This window comes from Marmota marmota, unplaced genomic scaffold, assembly GCF_001458135.2.
Source record: "Marmota marmota marmota unplaced genomic scaffold, marMar, whole genome shotgun sequence".
In the NCBI taxonomy this organism is placed as follows: Eukaryota; Metazoa; Chordata; class Mammalia; order Rodentia; family Sciuridae; genus Marmota; species Marmota marmota.
In genome coordinates this window covers 13,553,758-13,574,003 of record NW_026000174.1, presented here as the reverse complement: position 1 = coordinate 13,574,003, position 20,246 = coordinate 13,553,758, and the positions used below count along the sequence as shown (strand labels likewise).

At 36.7% G+C, this 20,246-nt stretch overlaps 1 protein-coding gene across 1 annotated transcript in view; it reads left to right on the top strand.

Moving 5' to 3' along the window:
- Window positions 1–20,246, top strand: part of Rnf169 (ring finger protein 169) — a 111,951-nt gene that overhangs the window by 3,485 nt on the left and 88,220 nt on the right. The window contains exon 2 of the mRNA XM_048787883.1: window positions 7–34. Coding sequence (XP_048643840.1) covers window positions 7–34 — 28 coding nt within the window. The remainder of the gene's footprint in view (window positions 1–6; window positions 35–20,246) is intronic.

Below are 20,246 nucleotides of genomic sequence, written 5' to 3'. Positions count from 1 at the left end.
GAGCAGGAACCTCGCGCTGCGCCGGCGGAGTCAGGTGGAGCTTCCTCTCCTTCCCTAGGGGTCTGGAGAACTGCCCGGCTGTTCTGGCCTGGCCTGGTTAGGGGGTGGTGAGTCCCGGGCCCCACTCGGGCGGCTGTGGAGAGTTCTTATGGAGTTGCAACTGGGCTCTGCCCAGGTGTAGTATGTTTCTGAATTTTGAACTTTGGAATGAACTACGGACAAGTTGGATTTGGAGGGGCAGTGAGGAGACCTCGCGTCTTACGTACGTCATAAGTTTGGAGGGAAACAATTCTTGGAACAAGTTAGGGACAGGTTGGAATTAGCGTGTGGAGGGGGAGGGGCCCTGGAGAATCGCAGAAGCACTTGGTTTTAGTGGTGGATCAACAGCTTGAGGTCTTGCTGCTTGGAGGGATGTGGGTCTTGGGCCTGAGTGGTTCGGCCAGGGGTGTGGAGTAGCTGGAGTTTAGGGGACAGGTTGAATTTGGGGATGTGAAAGAAGATTTTTAGATTTGAGAGCAGAGTGTGTTGGAGAATAAGCCCACGTGCAATTTTTCATAACATCTCGAAAAGTGCATGGTTAGCACAAGAGCGTGGCGTATAATGAGGGAGCGATAATTGACAGCTATTTATATTTATGCTAATTATAACAATAAGAGCCAGTAGTGCTCCACAAAAAAGCTGGGTGGGGTTTAAAAGGTTTGGAAATGAAGATTGGTTGGCTGCGGGCCGCTGCTAATTCTTTAGCAATGTTTGTTTTCTTCTGTTATCCTGGCAGTTGAAAAGTTTGTTGCAGGACCCTTGCCTTAACTTCTTTCCTTTCTTATCATCAATAGCCTACCAATCATTGGTGCTGAGCTTTGAGATAGAGTCCTAGGTTACACAAATCTTATTTTAAGTGGGGAAAGGGAAGCATTGTGTATGAAAGGGCAGCCCCTAGAAATTACGGGTTCCTAAAAGCAGTCTGTTTCAGGAACTGGTCAGAAACACCTGCCACGGTTCTAGGAAACCTTGTCTTGATTTCTTGGGTTGAGGGGGATCTACATCTTATTTTATTTTTTTAATATTTATTTTTTAGTTTTCAGCGGACACAACATCTTTGTTTGATGTGGTGCTGAGGATCGAACCGGGCCGCATGCATGCCAGGCGAGCGCGCTACCGCTTGAGCCACATCCCCAGCCCTACATCTTATTTTCAATGCTCCTTGTTATTCCTTTTAAATGTTATAACATCCCTATAAGATAGGGACTTTTATTTCCATTGTATAAATGAAACTGAGGTCCAGAGAAGTTGAGTAACTTAACTAATGATGAAAATTCAGATCCATCTAATTCCTGCTCAGTTAATTTGCTTCAGATTTTGAGATTAGGGTCAAAATATAAGATAGTACTTGTTTGGTCTTCCTATCAGAACTATTGACTATATGGTGTGGTCAAATAGGTTAGATTTTTATTTTTGGTGGGGGGGATACCAGGGATTGAACTCAGGGACTTAACCACTGAGCCACATCTCCAGCCCCTTTTTAAATATTTTATTTAGACAGGGTCTCACTGAGCTGCTTAGGTCTTGCTAAGTTGCTGAGGCTGGCTTTGATTTTGATTTTCCTGCCTCAGCCTCCGTAGTCTCTGGGATTGCAGACGTGGGCCACCATGCGGGCAGTTAGAAATTTTTAATTTTATTTTCTAAGCCTGGAAATCACTACAGAAGTATCAGGTCTGAAATTTGAATCACTTAAAGGAAGTATGGCTTGCTAATTTGTGCAAATTTATTGTCTTTAAAAAAATTGTCATAAAGGATTGAAATATATTCCTGAATGAGGTTTGGGGATTATCTTTTAGCTTCAGTGGGTTTTCTGAATATACTGAAGTTCTTCCTATACAGTATCTTTTTAAAAAATTGTTTTTTAGTTGTAGATGGTCACAATACCTTTATTTGATAGGTTTATTTTTATGTCATGCTGAGGATCAAACCCAGTGCTTCACATATGCTAGACAGGTGCTCTACCACTGAGTTACAACTCCAGCCCTATACAGTATTTTTTTAATTAAAAAATTTAATTTTAAATAATATGCATTCACATGATTCAAATAAACGTATGAGAACGTACACAATAAAAGATATCCTCCTACCCCTTACTTCCCACTTCCATCAAAGATTCTTCTTTATTTTTCTACAGAAAATGCAAGAATAACTGATTTTTGTCCCTGTTAGATAAAAGGTTGTATTTACATACTCTGTGAATTGCTTTTTTTGCTTAACAATACATGATGAAAATCTTTACATATCAGTATATAGAAAATGTTTTCATTCTTACAGTGAATGGAATTTCATTGAGTACATCTATTTGTAGACATTTAGGTTGATTCTTACCTTTTGCTGTTATAAATATTTTTTCATAAAATTTTATGTGTTTGCATTTTTATGGGTAGGTCATTTGTAGCTTTCAACTGATTCTCCTAATTTTTAAATGTTGAGTGCTGGGGATATAGCTTGGTAGAGTACTTGCCTCACATGTACAAGGCCATGGGTTCAATCCCCAGCACCACAAATAAATAAATAAATAAAAATTGAGAACTACTGTTTTAATCCAGGTCCCTCATTATATAGAAGAGAAAACTTGTGACACTACAACAGAGAAGAAAGTTACTAGTTACAGGTTTTTGTGAGTGGGTAAACAAGGGCTGAAAGAGTAATCCTATAAAAAGGACCGAAACACAGCTTAATTCACAGTGAAGTTTCATGATGGCTTTTTACAGAGAAAACTACAAGTACCAATTTCCTAAATATTTACATTGCACTTGTATGAATAACAAACAGCAACAGTATAGCAATTTTAGGAATATTCTGAAGTATATAGCTTATTGGTATTTTGGCATAGTTAGGTCAACTGATAAGGGAAAGTTAGAGCTTTATAATACTGGGAAAAATGAAATTCTTAAGTTTTTAAAATTTTTTGGTACTGGGCATTGAATTTAGGGCTGTTTTATCTCTGAGTTATATCCCCAGATCCCCAGTCCTTTTTTATTTTTTATTTCGAGACAGTATCTTGCTGAGTTGTCCAGGCTGGTTTGTAACTTATCATCCTCCTGCCCCAGCCTCCTAGTCTTGGGGATCACAGGTGTGTGCCATTGTGCCTTGCATTTTTTTTTGTTGAAAAAGGTTTCACTGTATTGTGTATTGCCCAAGCTGGTCTTGAACTCCTGGGTTCAAGTGATCCTCCTGTCTCAGCCTCCTGAGTAGCGAAGACTGCAGACATCCACCACTATTACACCTGACTTAATTAATTAAACAAACAAGGAAATTTTTTTTTTTTTTTTTAACATCCAGTGTTTTGGAATTGGATTGTCTGGAAAAAGTGCAAGAGTTTGTCCTTGCTGAAAAGTTTGGTTGTACTGTTGATTTCTGTGTTGTGCTAACTTCTTGGTAAGCTTTAAGTTTTTTTTTTTTTTTTTGGTAGCGAGGATTGAACTCAAGGGCATTCAACCACTGAGCCACATCCTCAGTCCTATTTTGTATTTTATTTAGAGAGAGGGTCTCAGTGAGTTGCTTAGCACCTCGCTGTTGCTGAGGCTGGCTTTGAACTCACGATCCTCCTGCCTAAGGCTCCTGAGCCGGGGGATTACAGGTATGCACCACTGTGCCCAGCAGCTTTAAATTTTTTTTTTTTTTTGGTAGTTCTGGGGATTGAACCCAAGGCCTTGTACATGCAAAGCTGGCACTTTACCAACTGAGCTATATCCCAGCCCAGCTTTAAGGTTTTGAAACCTTAATGACCCTTGTGTAAATGGTTTATTTCTTAATATGTATGTCAGTTTGATTGTGTAGATATAAGTTTTTGTTGATTTATGAAAACATTTTTGTGAAGGCTATGTCAGTGATCATGTCAAGATGTCAAAAAACTTCATCTTTGAGTATCTGCTGCACATCATTATATTGATATATTAAGTATTTTGGGGGCTGGGGATGTGGCTCAAGCGGTAGCGCGCTTGCCTGGCATTCGTGCGTCCCGGGTTCGATCCTCAGCACCACATACAAACAAAGATGTTGTGTCCGCCGAAAACTAAAAAATAAATATTAAAACTCTCTCTCTCTCTCTCTCTTTTTCAAAAAAAAAAAAGTATTTGGACCATCTTGAGCAGTATTCAGTGATGTTACAATGAGTGCTTATTCTGTGCCAGACACTATACTAGGTCCTTGGGAAACATTATTGAATGAAATATTAAAGATAACTCTCTCATGGAACTTACATTCTAAATTTAGAGACAGTCCTGATCTATTGATTTTTAAAAACATTTACCACAGACATACACAGGTTGATTTTGAATTATAAATGACAGCTGCACTGAAGCTTCATTGAAAATGATTCGTGGATTTAGGACAGTTCTTTTCTTTTACCATAGGTAATGATAGAAAAGCTGGACAAAGCCTGATGAATCTTTTAAATTGACAGTTTGGCCGGGCATGGTTGGTAGTGCATGCTTATAATCACAATAGCTTGGGAGGCTGAGACAGGAGGATTTCAAGTTCAAAGCCAGCCTCTGCAATTTAATGAGGCCTTAAGCAACTCAGTGAGACCCTGTCTCTAAATAAAATATAAAAGAGAGCTGAGAATGTGGCTCAGTGGTTAAGTACCCCTGGGTTCAATCCCTGGTACCAGAAAAAAAAAAAAAATTCGACAGTTTGTTTTTCCCCCCTACTTCTGTGTCAAAGTACATTTCAAAATGGAATAGATCAAGGGCTGGGGTTGTGGCTCAGCGGTAGAGTGCTGCCCTAGCATGGGCGAGGCCCTGGGTTCAATCCTCAGCACCACATAAAAATAAATAAATTAATTAAAGATATTGTGTCCAATTACAATTAAAAAAATAAATATTTTTAAAAAATGGAATAGGTTAAAAAAATGTTAAATAAATAGTGTCACATTTATTCTTTTTCTTTACCCTAGCATACATTTAAAAAATTTCCTCTTTCTGTGACACGCAGAGAGTTCTGTTTATTACTCAATTGACAGAAAGTGTTTGCTATGTGTGTACCCTAAATTGCATTTAGGACTGATGAATAATGAAACCTTGTGATTGTAGTGTAAAAGGACAGGAATTTCCCTGGTCTGTAAGGATTTGTTTCAAAATGTATAAAATGACTCATCCTTTTATTTTTAATGACACGTATTCTAGAATTTGAGAATGTCCTTGTGTATTATACTAATGCTGGAAACATGTGCCTTGTGTTTGCTTATGTTTTTCAAAACTCATGCTTAGATTACCTCACCATATATTTTGTGACTTAGAATAATTAACATTGAAGGAATTGTTCTGGTTTATAGAATTTAGGATTGAGCAGTAGGAATTTAAGAGGTGTTTTCTTTTTTTATTGTTGTTTATTCGTTCATATTTCCATTCTCTAACTTCCAGTTAATCTTTAATTACCCACCTTGAATTTATATCTGAGTTTGCTTAAATATCTGATATAATATCTACTAGGCAAATTTCATTGCATTAATTTAATGAGCACTTTTGGGGGCATACACTGTTACAAAGATTAGTAAGACATGTCTTAACTAATTTTACTCTTTTATATTTTACTTACTCTTTTTTACTTAGAGACAGGATCTCGCGCTGAGTTCCTTAGGGCCTCACTAAATTGCTGAGGCTGGCTTTGAACTTGAAATCTTCATTCCTTAGCCTCAGGCATGTGCCAATGTCTGGCTGGTTCCTGTTCTTTAAGACTCTATATTGGGGAAATACACAGTCAGATAATTCTGAGTGGTAAATGAAGTAATACATAATGCTAATGGTATTGTAATGGGTGAACAGTGTAGAGGAAACCTGAGAAAGGCATTTGAACTGTATGTTGAAGAAAGAATAGGACTTCACTGGGTGAAAGAGGAGGGATGGCCATTTCAAGCATAAGAGCTTTCATAGCCAAAGACAGAAGGCTGTTGTATTCACAAACTGCAAGGAGTTAAATAAAGGTGGAGTGTGGGACTGGAGTTGGGAAGAGAGGAGACTACAGAAATTAGATGGTGAAGGGCATTGTGGGTCATGCTAAGAGAATTTTAGACTTTATCCTATATATAGTATAGAACCCTTAAAGATTTGTAAGTAGTGAATGATATGATCATAATATGCTTGAGAAGGACAGTATTTGTTGGAGAAGAAAAGCTGTGAGTTGAAACTGAAGGGAGGGAGTCTTAGTGGAATATTTTAATAGTTCAGGCAAGAGATGAAGAGGGACTAGACTAAAATTGTGGTTGTGGAGATGTTACTTTCAGTCATTCATTGATTTAGTAACCATTTGAGGGCCTTCTTTGTACTTGGCATTTGAGCTACAAACAGATAAAACCATGATTCTGTCTCTTAAAGAATAGTTGGAAAGATTGGCATGTAAATGTGCATGTAAAATATAAGTACAATAATATCTGTAATATAAGATATAATTATAGAAGGCAATATGATATAAATTAATAGAATAGGTTAGCAGAAGGGGGTATGGAGACAGCTCTCTGGGTTCAAATTTCAGCTCTGCCACTTTTAGCTGCATGTTATTGGACATATTGCTTAACTTCTCTGTATCTTGTTTCCTCATTTGGAAGACAGGGATAGTAATAACAGCAAAATTGTAAGGTTGTTGTTAACACTAAATAAGTTGTTACAATGCTTGGCATATAGAGAGCTCAATAAATGTTACTTATTTTTACAAAGGAGAACTCAGATGGGTCAGGTATAATTTCAGTGAAAGACATTTCACCATGAGTGTTCAGTAGGTGGATGAGAGCAGGATAAAGATGAGAGAGAGAAATCAGTACATTTAAAGACAGAAGCAGGGACTGGGGATATGGCTCAAGTGGTAACGTGCTCGCCTGGCATGCGCGGGGCGCTGGGTTCGATCCTCAGCACCACATAAAAATAAAATAAAGATGTTGTGTCCACCGAAAACTAAAAAATAAATATTAAAAAAATTTCTCTCTCTCTCTAAAAAAAAATAAAATCTAAAAAAAAAAGCATGAAACAACAAGGAGAGTTCTAGGAATTGTAAATAGGAGTGGTTAGAACACAAGAGTGTGCATGAGAGAGTAGAAGTAAAAGGATCTGCAGGAGCTGGGCAATAGTTGATTTTTAATACTATGCCAGAGACGATCTGTTGAAGAGTTTTACACTTTAGAGAGATCACTTTCACAGGGTTAATATAACAAATGGATTGGAGAGCAAATTTTATTTGCATGATAAGCTGAAAGTGCCTCTGCTACAAATATCCAGAAAAATGGATAATATATTAGTCTTTTAAATGCATTCCTGAACTTGCAGGAATGACAGAGTTCTCTCTAGTTCCAGAAACAGAACTAAAATCAAAACTATAAACCTTTGAGCCCTTGGAGCAGGCTGAAGCACCAGAAGTGAGGGTTTTCTGAATGAGGAGTGAGATTCTGGTTTTCTGTTCTTAGGGGATTGAGTTTTAGCTTTGTGTAAAAGGAAACAGATGACTTTTGTGCATAAAGCTGGAGAGAGAGAGAGAGAGAGAGAGAGAGAGAGAGAGAGAGAGAGAGTGTGTGTGTGTGTGTGTGTGTGTGTATTTGTATATTGGGGATTGAACCCAGGGCTTTGCACTTTCTAGGCAAATACTCTATACACTGACCTATGCCCATGGCCCTATAAACTAGGATTTGCCTGGGTTCTATGCAAAGAAGAGATGGGGAAACAAAAAAGTTTCCCCGAGAAATTGAAGCACAAGGTATGTGAGAAATTGCTCGCATTTGATATCTTGGATATCCTTATGCCAAGAAATTAATACAAAAATTGACTCCACACTATTGACAAACCTGAGTCACCTAGAGAGAGAAAAATAAGACTTTGATGGGTATTCCCATACCTTAATTAAATGGGATTCTTTGCAGAAATAAGTCTAACTGAGGTTGGGCTTATAATAAAAAAAAAAAAATGACAGCATGGGAGCAGTTTTATGCCATACATGAGAACAGAAATAACGAGGAGGACTAGGATAGTAGAATTGGCAAATAAGTTAAAAGATAAGTTAAAGATAATTGAAAGATAAGTTAAATTAACATATTTAAGTGACATATTTAGTCACTTAAATATGTTAATTGACATTCCAATGAATGAATAAGATTATGAAACGGGCACATTTGAAAAATAACTAAACATGAAAACATGAGGTTAAAAAGCTCAGTAAGTAAGAGTTTACACAGAAAAAAATCAGTAGGTGGTAAATAATGAGAATAAAAAACAGTAAATTAAAGGAAAATATGAAAGAGAAGCGAAAAGGAATGATCAAGAAGTTCCAACATATAGTATTAATTCTAGGAGGAAGTAGATAAAATGAGGGAGTTATGGAATTTAAAGAGAAGATGACTTGAGAAATTTTCAGAATTAATAAAAAAAGACCTGAATTTTTAGGTTTAAGACTCACGAGACCTTAGCAAGAATTTAAAAGCAAGCAAACAACAGCAGCAACAACAAAAATCCCCACAATTAAATGCATTATAGTGAAACTACATAATATCAAAGATATTTTTTTCCTTTCCACAATTTTTATTGATGCATTATAGTTGTACATAGTGACCGGATTGTTACATATTTATACATGCACATGATATAACAATGTAATTTGGCTAACTTACTCCCAGCACTCCCTGCCCCTCCCCCAACAACTGCTGCCTTTCCTTTATTGATCTCCCTTTAACTTTAGTGAGATCCGCCTGCCCATTCTTTCTAAATTCCACATGAGAGAAAATATATGACCCTTGACCTGAGTTTGGCTGATTGTGCTTAACATGATGATCTCAAGTTTTATCCATTTTCCTTCAAATGACATAATTTTTACTTTATGGCTGAGTAAAACTCCATTGTGTGTATATACCGCATTTTTTTTTTTATCTCTTCATCCATTGATGGGCATCTAGGCTGGTTCCATAGTTTGGCTATATGGAATATGAACATCGGTATGCATATGTCACTGTAGTAAGATGATTAATTCTTTAGAATAAATATCTAGGGGTGGTATAGCTTGATCATATGGTGGTTCCATTGACTAGTCTTTTTTTTTTTAACCTGTATTTATTTATTTATGGGGTGCTGGGGATTGAACCCAGTGCCTCATGCACTCTACCACTGAGCCACAACCCCAGGCCTCATGGCTAGTCTTTGAGGACCCTCCATACTTGAGTTCCACAGTGGTTATTAAATGCATTGTAAATTGTAAATTTCTAATTTACAATCCCACCAACAGTATAAAAGTCTTCCTTTTTCTCTACATCCTCTCCAGTATTTATTATTATTTGTGTTCTTGATGGCTGCCTTTCTGACTGGTATAAGATGAAATTTCAGTGTAGTTTTGATTTGCGTTTTCGTAATTGTCAATGATGTTGAACATTTTTTCATGTATTTGTTGGCCATTTGTGTTTTTTTTTTTTTTTTTGAGAGGTGTTTGTTTAATTCACTTGCCCATTTATTAATTGGGCTATTTGATGTTAAGTTTTTTGAGTTCTTTATATATTCTAGATATTAATCCTCTGTCAGAAGAGTAGAATAGTAAAGATTTTCTCCTATGCTGTAGATTCTCTCTTCACATTCCTAATCGTTTCCTTTGCTGTGTAGAAATTTTTTAATTTGATGCCATCCCATTTATTAACTCTTGGCATTATTTCCTGAGCTTTTAGGGGTCCTATTGAGAAAGTTGTTGCCTGTGCCTATATGCTGGAGTGTTGACCCTTTCGTTTTCTAAGAATTTTTGGTCTAATTCCTATGTCTTTGAGTTAATTTTTGTTAAGGGTGAGAGATAAAGGTCTAGTTTCATTCTACATATGGGTAATCAGTTTCCTTAGCACCATTTGTTTAAAAGGCTGTTTTTTTCTCCAGTGTTTTTGGCACCTGTGTCAAGAATCAGAAGATTGTAGTTATGTGGTTTGTCTCTTGTCTTCTATTCTGTACCGTTGATCTGTCTGTTTTTTGCTAGTACCATGCAGTTTTTGTTACTGTAGCTCTGTAGATTTATTTGAAGTCAGGTATTGTGATGCCTCTAGCATTGCTTTTTTGGCTTAGAATTACTTTGGCTATTCTGGATCTTTTCTTTCAAATAGTCTTTTAGGACTTTTTCCTATTTTTGTGAAGAATGTCATTGGTATTTTGATGGGAATTGCATTGAATTTGTATATTGCTTATGTAATATGGTCATTTAAAAAATTAAAAAATATTAAGTCTGCTTATCCATGAACATGGGAGGTCTTTCCATGTTCTTCAGTTTCTTTTTTTCAATGTTTTATTGTTTTCATTGTAAAGGTCTTTGACCCCTTGGTGTTAGATTTATTTCTAGGTGTTGTGGTTTTTGTTTTTCTTTTTTTGAGGCTATTGTGAATGAAATTGTTTTCTTGATTTATTTTTCAGCAAATTCATTGTTGGTATATAGGAAAGCTTTTGCTTTTTGTATGTTGATTTTATAACCAGCTCTAGAAGTGTTTTGGTTTAGGTTTTTTGGATCTTCCAAGTATTAGGCTGGGGAGATAGCTCAGTTGATAGAGTGCTTGCCTTGCATGCATAAGACCCTGGGTTCAATCCCTAGCACCACAAACAAAACAAAACAAACAAACAAAAAAACACAAGTATAGCATTATATCTATAAACAGTGATAATTTGACTTCTTCCTTTCCTATTTTTATCCCTTTTATTTCCTTCTCTTGCCTAATTGCTCTGGCTACAATTTTTAATATTCTGTTAAATAGGAGTGGTCAGAGTGGACATCCTTGTCTTTTCTCTATTTTAAAAGACATTCTTTCAGCTTTTTCCCATTTACTATAAAGCTGGCTTGGGATATTTCATATATAGTCTTTATGATGTTGAGGTAGGTTCTTCTGTCCCTAGTTTCTTCAGTGATTTTATTATGAATGAGTACTGAGTTTTGTTGAAGGCCTTCTCTGCATCTATTGAGATGACTATGTGATTTTTGTCTCTAAATCTATTTATGTGATGGATTACATTTATTGATTTGTGTTTATTAAACTTTCATCTTGTATCTCTGGGATAAAACCAACTTGGTCATGGTGTATATAGTCTTCTTAATATGTTGCTGAGCATGATTTGCTAATATTTTAATTAGGATTTTTGCATCTAAGTTCATCAGGGATATTGGTCTGTGGTTTTCTTTTATTTTTAATATTTATTTTTTAGTTTTACGCCGACACAATGTCTTTATTTTTATGTGAGGATTGAACCCAGTGCCTCACACGTGCTCAGTGAACACTCTACCACTGAGCCACAACCCCAGCCTTATTTCTTTCTTTAATGTGTCGTTATCTGGTTTGTTATGACCAAAGATTCTTTTTATTTATTTATTTTACTAAATACATGACAGCGGAATGCATACAATTCTTATTACACATATATAGAACAATTTTTCATATCTCTGTATATAAAGTATGTTCATTACCAATTCATGTATTCATACATTTACTTTAGATAATGATATTCGTCACATTCCTCCATCATTGCTAACCCCCTGCCCCCTCCCCTGCCCTCCCCCTCCTCTGCCCTATCTAGAGTTTATCAATTCTTCCCATGCTCCTTCTCCTTGCCCAACTATGAGTTAGTCACCTTATATCAGAGAAAACATTGGCCATTTGTTTTTTTCGGGATTGGCTAACTTCACTTAGCATTATCTACTCCAGCTGCATCCATTTACCGCAAATGCCATGATTTTATTCCTTTTTATTGCTGAGTAATATTCCATTTTGTATATATGCCACATTTTTTAATCCATTCATCTACTGAAGGGCATTTAGGTTGGTTCCACAGTTTAGCTATTGTGAATTGTGCTGCTGTAAACATTGATGTGGCTGTGTCCCTGTAGGACCAAAGATACTTTTAAATGCAACTAAATAGGAACAACAATCAGATTGAGAGCAGAGCTCTCTTAATCATAGAGAAATTGATCATAGAGCACAGAAATTGAATATTATCTTCAAAGTGTTGTGAGAAACCTGAATTTCATACTCAGGTAAGTTGTCATTTAAGAGTGAGGGCAAGATAAAAATATTTTCAGACAAAAATGTAGAAAATTTACTGCACTGTTTCTAAAAGAACTGTTAATACTAAATAATGTCCTACAGAAGAAATGAAATGTATCCCAGGGGAGAATATAGGATGTAAGTAGTTATTGTGGACAAAGAAGTCAGTAGGTAAACTAAGCCAACATTGACTATATAAAGAAAAAATAATTATGACTAATTTGTAAGGGGTTATAACCAAGGTGGAAATAAAATACTAGGCAAAGATAAAATATAAATGGGGAAGAAAAGTGGTCATTATTAATGGGTTCTAAATTTCTGTATATAGGTCAGTAAGATAATAAAGATAGTGATTAACTTTAGACTTTAAGGTTAGCTAGATTTAGTGAATGCCTGTGATTCTAGTGACTCAAGAGGCTGAGACAGTGTTGCGATGAGCAAAGGTGCAACTTATACAATAGAAGGTGAGAAATAAAGAATGTCCACATGCTTCTGCCCTTTCCAATGCTTTATTTACTCAAATCACTCAATACAATTTTACCTTATAAGTTCTTAATCAAGAAATTGACAATCCTGAATGCTAGGTACTGCAATAGACACAATCAATTCATAGCAAACAATTCTAGATTAACTCTAAGAATTGTAAACACACTTACTCATGATAGGCTTATGACAGACATTCCCTCTGCATGCTAAGCCCAAGTGTCAGATCAAAAGTCTCAAGCCTTAGACTCCAGCAGATAGATGCACACTCACTCAGACTGTGGTGATCAGATCAGGAACCAAGGCAGGCTTCTCCTGGGATGGAGCTGATGGCTGGCTGAGAAGGCAGTCATAAGGAGAAGTCCTTTTCTTACCAGAGTCAAGAGATTGCTGTAGAGTTTGAGAGCTGTGTGAGAACAATGTAGAGGATCAGGCAGATGAGAAGAATTGGGATTTCAGTCCAGGTCTTCATCAGGCTCTCAGGCTTGTGTGTAGCAGTGTTGGTTGGTCCATCATTTATACTAAATTTGGGGGCTTCTGACCACCCTTTCAATCCCTATCAGCTGCTACTGTATTTCTCAGTGATGTCATTTGCCCTGGGGTTAAAGCATCTGGTCTGATTTTCCCATCCTGATTTTTTTGCTTCTCCCCCCTTATGGGGTGAGGACAATCGGACAGAGACTTCACTCTGAGATTGTCAGGGTGGGGAGAAGTGACTTGTTTGTGCCTGAGGGCCATATTGGAGGGCTCTGTAGGTGTGCCTGGTGAGACTGCAGGTTTCAAAGTGGAGTTTTTATGGGGCTGGGGTTGTGGCTCAGTGGTAGAGCACTCGCCTAGCACGTGTGAGGCCCTGGATTCAATCCTCAGCACCACATATAAATAAATAAAACAAAGATATTGTGTCTAACTACAACTAAAAAATAAACAACAACAACAAAATAACAAAGTGGAGTTTTTAAAATGGATTTGCTTAGGCTAAGGCCTAAGGCCATCCTTACAGGCAGGAGGATTTCAAGTTTGAGGCTAATTGCAACAATTTAGCAAGGCTATGTCTCAAAATAAAACATAAAAGAGGGCTGAGTTCATTGGTAAAAAACCCTTGTGTTCAATCCCCAGTATAGTAGTGGGGGGGGGGGAAACTAGTAGATAACTTGATTTACTCTCTCTATATATAGAACTATATACCATCCAAATTAAGAAGTGTACAAGCAAATGTGGACCATGTAATTTAAACAACACATCATGGTTTTCCAACATGTTACCTTTTTAAGACTCATAATTAGGCATAAAGAAAGTTTCAACAGATATGAAATAGTAATACCAGATGTTCCCTTATTTACAATGGTTTGACAAGATTTTTTGACTTTTGAAAGTAAAACGTATTCAGCAGAAACCATACTTCGAATTTTGATTTTTTTCCGAAGCTAGTGATATGTGTAATGCCAGATTCGTGGGACCCCAGTAGACCTCCAGGAGCTGAATCCGATGCAGTCACACAAGAGTCTTTATTGCAAGCTAGAGCCTGGACTCACAACCGTTCCCGCCTCATCGGTCCCAGGGAGTGGAGTCCCGGTCCTTTGTTCAGTGAGATTTTATAGGTTTTGGGGGTATACTCGATGCATCATAACATCACACAGCAAATCATTCCATACCGCGGGAAAGTCAAAACAACAATTCTTAACATTGATTAGCACATTCACTGGCGGGAACAAGTTGGGTAGGGATGATTGGTTAGTACATGAGGGGGATTCCTTTGAACTGATTGGTTTAAACCACGAGGGGTGTACGTGCTAAACTACATGGTTTTCCAACATGTTATCAACCACTGTAAACTACTGGGGGGTCATCTGGCATCCCAGGTATTTTCCCTATTTCATGCTGATTGGTGGTTGCTAGGGGGTTGCTATGGGTCTTCACCTAGCCTTACTGAGTCAGGGACACCTGGCGCCACAGATCTCTCCTGTTGTTTGCAGAGGAACAATTCAGCAGGTGGGTATGTGCTTAGGAGTGCTCTGTGGGTTTTTCCCAGACAAGGGTCATGCCCCCTTCCTTAGGACAGGCCTTGAGGTAGAAGCTGGTTTCTCAAAAATGGAGTCACATCAGTTTCTCATATGCAGTATGATAACTCTCTTGCAATGCTAGGCAGTGGTAGCAAGCTGCACCTCCCACTCAGCCATGCTATCACAACAGTAAAAAAAATGGTTACTCTTCAGTGCATTTTGTGGCTGTGATGTTAAGTAGATTAGGTGTATTAAATATATTTTTGACTTATTTTAGCTCACAATGGGTTTATTGAGATACAACCCCATTATAAGTTGAGCAGTTATAGAAACCACATCATCTGATCCCAGTATGATACAATTAGATATTAATAAGTGAAATATAAGCAGTTTCTTTTTCCTCCAATCCATGTTTGGAATTTTTTTTTTTTTTAAAGCCAACTTCGAAGTAATATGTTAAAGAACAAAACTAAGTGGTCAACCAAAGAAGTTAGAAAAGTAACATCAAATTAAACCCAAAGGAAGTAAGAGATAGGAAAGAATAAAGATATGAGCAGAAATCAATGGAATAGAAAACAGAAGAAGATTAACAAGTCCAGAATTGAATTCATTGGAAATATTGATTATATCTAGTAAAATTGAAGAGATACATTCCTTACCCTGCAGCAATTTCATTGATAGATATTTGTCTTAGGGAAGCTTGTATGTACGCCCCTCCCTATTGCATATGACAGCACTGAAGTACTAGAAAAAGAAACAGTTGTCCTTGATAGAAGGAATGAACTACGGATCCTGTAATTATTACAATGAATGAATTAGGTCCTCATGTAATAACATGGATAAGTCTTGAAAAAATGTTAAGTGAAAAAGTTGCCAAAGGATATGTACCACTTTATATCATTTCTATAAATAAAACAGGTACACAAAATAGTCATGTTTCTTTTTTGGTATTTTTTATTGGTGCTTTATAATTATTTGTAATGGGATTTGTTGTTACATAGGTGTACATGCATTTTCATTTATAAAGGGCTATTGTACTTACCCTTTTACTACTGGTCTCCCTTCTATTTTCCTGAGACAACTCCCTACCTACTTTTTTCCGTTTTCCCTTCAGTTTCTAAATAGAGAAAACATAGGACCTTTCAGTTTCTGAGTTTGGCTTATTTTACTTACCATAATGCTCTCCAAGTTCCATCTGTTTTCCTCCAAAGACATAATCTCATTCTCTTCATTGTGTATATATACTATATTTTCTTTATTGTTCATCAATTTATGGACACTTAGACTTTTTCTATAATTTGGCTATTGTGAATTGTGCTGCTATAAACAGGAGTATGCATGTATCATTGCAGAATGCTGACTTTAATTCTTCAGGGTAGACATCAGGGAGTAGTATAGCTGGATCATATGGTGATACCATTCCTAGTCTTTTGAGGAACTTCCATAAAATAATCACAATATGTTAAGGAGTGAAAAATGAAGGGAAAAATCAGCCAACATATTCTTTCAAGGATTTTGATAGTGAAAGGAAGGAAATAGAGTGCTTGAAGAGGGAGGAAAAATACAATTGTACAGAATCAAGGGCAGAAAAAATTGTACTCAGAATTTGGATTTAAGGTACTTTTGGAGAGCCGCATTCCTGGAGTTTGAGCAGAACTTGAAAATATTCAAGTGATAGAAGTTATATTTCTTTTTAGCTATATACTGAAGGAACAATAACTACGAGTTTGGGTATAAGTTGCCACTAGTTTTTCTAGATACTGGAGATGATTATCTTGGTAGAAAGCAGATAATAGATATGAGTTATAATTCACTGCAGAAGGTCAGAACTGGGCCTAAAACTCTTGAAGCTGTCTGAAATTAATTTTAGCTGTAGATATGGAAGATGCGCTCCCAAATTGTTAAATGATATGGATACATGGTTATTGGCATCTTAACATACCCACCAGTAGCTGTTGTGGAATAACTACTTGTAGTTCCTGCATGAATAATGTACATGAATATGTTTATTTGCTGTTTTAGATAGCACCTAGATAAATGACTAGAAAGAACCGAATTTTGTTAACAAGTCACTTAAATCAGTATACTCTAATATTACAATTGTATGTTTCTTTCATCCATTTTTCTGCCTGCTCAGGGACATATTGTCTGTTTTTTTGGTATTTAGCCATATTAACATAAAATTTACTTGTTAGGGAAATGACCACATGTTTGTTTTGACATTACTTAGTGTTGAATGTAGATTCACCACCACCTCAGTCCTGGGGAATGAACCTTGGAGGTACTCTACCACCAAGATACATTCCCAACCCTCTTCTTATGTTTGAGACAGGTTTTTTTTTTTTTTCAGGGGGATGGGGGTTGGTACTGGGGGTTGAACTCAAGGGCACTTGATCACTGAGCCGCATCCGCAGCATTTTATTTAGAGACAGGGTCTCACTGAGTTGCTTAGCACTTCGCTTTTGTTGAGGCTGGCTTTGAACTCATGATCCTCCTGCCTCAGTCTCCTGAGCCGCTGGCATTACTGGCGTGTGCCACTGGGCCTGGTGGAGACAGGGTTTTTGCTAAATTTCCCAGACTAGCCTCAAACTTGTGATCTTTCTGCCTTCCCTCCTGTGTAGTGGATTTTGGAGTTTTTATAGTGTCTGAAACTTTTCTAAGCCCCTTGCTTGTTTTTGAGATATTTGCTCTGCCTACTTTCAGCATTATGAAAAATGCTTCTGTAATGTATAAACTAGTTTGGAAAACATAAAAAGTTTTTTCTGGCCAAATTTTTGTAAATTTATAAAACTCAAAGCTTTATAAATTATTTTCTTACCTAATCTAAGGGAAAGTCTTTTTTTTTTTTTTTCATGGAATTTACTTTTATTTCTTCAAGTCATGTGTTTTAGGGAAGGGAAGTAGATTTGAAGTCAGAAAACCTGGATTTGAATCTCAGCCTTGCTATGATTTTCTGATTGACCCTATTACTATTGTCATTAGTAATTCAAGATCATAAGTTCAAGGCCAGCCTCAGCAACTTGAGTACCCTGTCTCAAAAATAAAATAGGGCTGGGGGCATTCAGCACAGTGTAGGGGTTGGGGAGGGAAGGAATAGAATACAAATAGTATGATTTGTTTTAAGTTTTATGTGTGTGTTTGGGTATAAATTAGGAATAATATAAAATGTATTTCATATTGTGGATTGTGTTCAAAATGTTTGAAAGCTACTGGCTGGTAGTTCATACTATGACATGAGTAAATGTTAATGACAATAGTAATTTTTAAATCTGTAAGGGATATGTACTATCAAATAAAATAGATATGCATTGGTTTGGGAACCAGTTGCACAGATTTTTATAACATTTGCCAATGAAAAATAATTTTTAAAAACAATTTATAAACACTTAAACTGAGCTTTTGTTGAATAGAGGATTTAACCTGAAATGCTAAGACCAGGATGGCATTTGGGGAGGATGGCCTTGATTTCTGTGGTGCTGCAGTACCTGGCATATTGTAGATTCTTTTTTTTTTTTCATACTAGGGATTGAACCCAAGTGTGCTCAACCACTGAGCACATCCCCAGCTCTTTTTATTTTAATTTTTTAAAAAATTTATTGTTTGACCTTTTTTTTTTTTTTTAACCTTTTTTTCCCGTTTATTTATTTTTATATGGTGCTGAGGATCAAACCCAGGGCCTCGCAAGTGCCAGGTTAGTGCCCTACCACTGAGCCACAACCCCAGCCCTTTATTTATTTATTTATTTTTAATTTTTTTCTTTTAATTTTTATTTTTTATTAGTTGCTTGAGACAATACAATGATCTTGACATATCATACACTTGATTCAAATGGGGTATGAATTCTCATTTTTCCATGTGTACAGATTACAGGATCACATTGGTTATACAGCCACGTATATACATATAGCAATACTTTAGTGTCTGTTGTATTCTGCTGCCCTCCCCTTCCCTCCCCTCCCATCACCTCTCTCTACCCAATCTACTGTGACACATCTCTCTCTCTCTTTTTTCCTTCCCCCCACACCATCATATATGTATTTTGTATAACTATGAGGGTCTCTCCTTCCATCTTCCGTGCAATTCCCCTTCTCCCTCCCTTTCCCTCCCTCCTCTTTTCCTAGTTTCGTGGTAATCTTTTTCTCATGCTCTTCCTCCCTACTCTGTTTTGAGTCACCCCCCTTATACCAGAGAAGACATTTGGCATTTGTTTTTTAGGGATTGGCTAACTTCACTTAGCATAATCTGCTCTAATGCCATCCATTTCCCTGCAAATGCCATGATCTTGTTATTTTTTAGTGCTGAGTAATATTCCATTGTGTATAAATGCCATATTTTTTTTATCCATTCATCTATTGAATTGCATCTATGTTGGTTCCACAGTGTAGCTATTGTGAATTGTGCTGCTATGAACATTGATGTAGCTGTGTTCCTGTAGTATGCTCTTTTTAGGTCTTTTGGGTATAGTCCAAGAAGGGGAATAGCTGGGTCAAATGGTGGTTTCATTCCCAGCTTTCCAATGAATCTCCATACTGCCCTCCAAATTGGCTGCACCAATTTGCAGCCCCACCAGCAGTGTATGAGTGTACCTTTTTCCCTGCATCCTCGCCAGCACTTGTTGTTGTTTGACTTCATAATGGCTGCCATTCTTACTGGAGTGAAATGGTATCTTAGAGTAGTTTTAACTTGCATTTCTCTTGATGGCTAGCGATGTTGAGCATTTTTTCGTGTATTTGTTAATTGATTGTATATCCTCTTCTAAGAAGTGTCTGTTCAGGTCCTTGGCCCATTTGTTGATTGGGTTATTTATTTATTTATTTTTTTGTTTAACTTTTTGAGTTCTTTGTATATCCTAGAGATTAGTGCTCTATCTGAAGTGTGAGGGTAAAAATTTGTTCCCAGGAATTTACCTCACTTATTATTTCTCTTGCTGAGAAAAAACTTTTTAGTTTGAATATGTCCCATTTGTTGATTCTTGATTTTAACTCTTGTGCTATAGGTGTCCTATTAAGGAATTTGGAGCCCAACCCCACGAGATGGAGGTTAGGGCTAACTTTTTCTTCTATTAGATGCAGAGTCTCTGGTTTGATTCCTAGATCCTTGATCCATTTTGAGTTAACTTTTGTGCATGGTGAGAGAAAGGGATTCAATTTCATTTTGTTACATATGGATTTCCAGTTGTCCTAGCACCATTTGTTGAAGATGCTTCCTTTCTCCATTGCATGCTTTTAGCACCCTTGTCTAATATAAGGTAGTTGTAATTTTGTGGATTGGTCTCTGTGTCCTCTATTCTGTACCATTGGTCTACCAGCCTGTTTTGGTGCCAGTACCATGCTGTTTTTATTACTATTGCTCTGTAGTATAATTTAAAATCTGGTATAGTTATACCACCTGTTTTACTCTTCCTGCTTAGAAGTGCTTTAGCTATTCTAGGTCTCTTATTTTTCCATATTAATTTCATAATTGCTTTTTCTATTTCTGTGAGGAATGCCATTGGGATTTTGATCGGAATTGTGTTGAATCTGTAGAGTGCTTTTGGTAATATGGCCATTTTAATAATATTAATTCTGCCTATCCATGAGCAAGGTATATCTTTCCATCTTCTAAGGTCTTCTTCAATTTCTCTCTTTAGAATTCTATAGTTTTCATTGTATAGATCTTTTACCTCTTTTGTTAAGTTGATTCCCAAGTATTTTTTTTTTTTTTTAGGATATTGTGAATGGGGTAGTTTTCCTCATTTCCATTTCAGAGGATTTGTC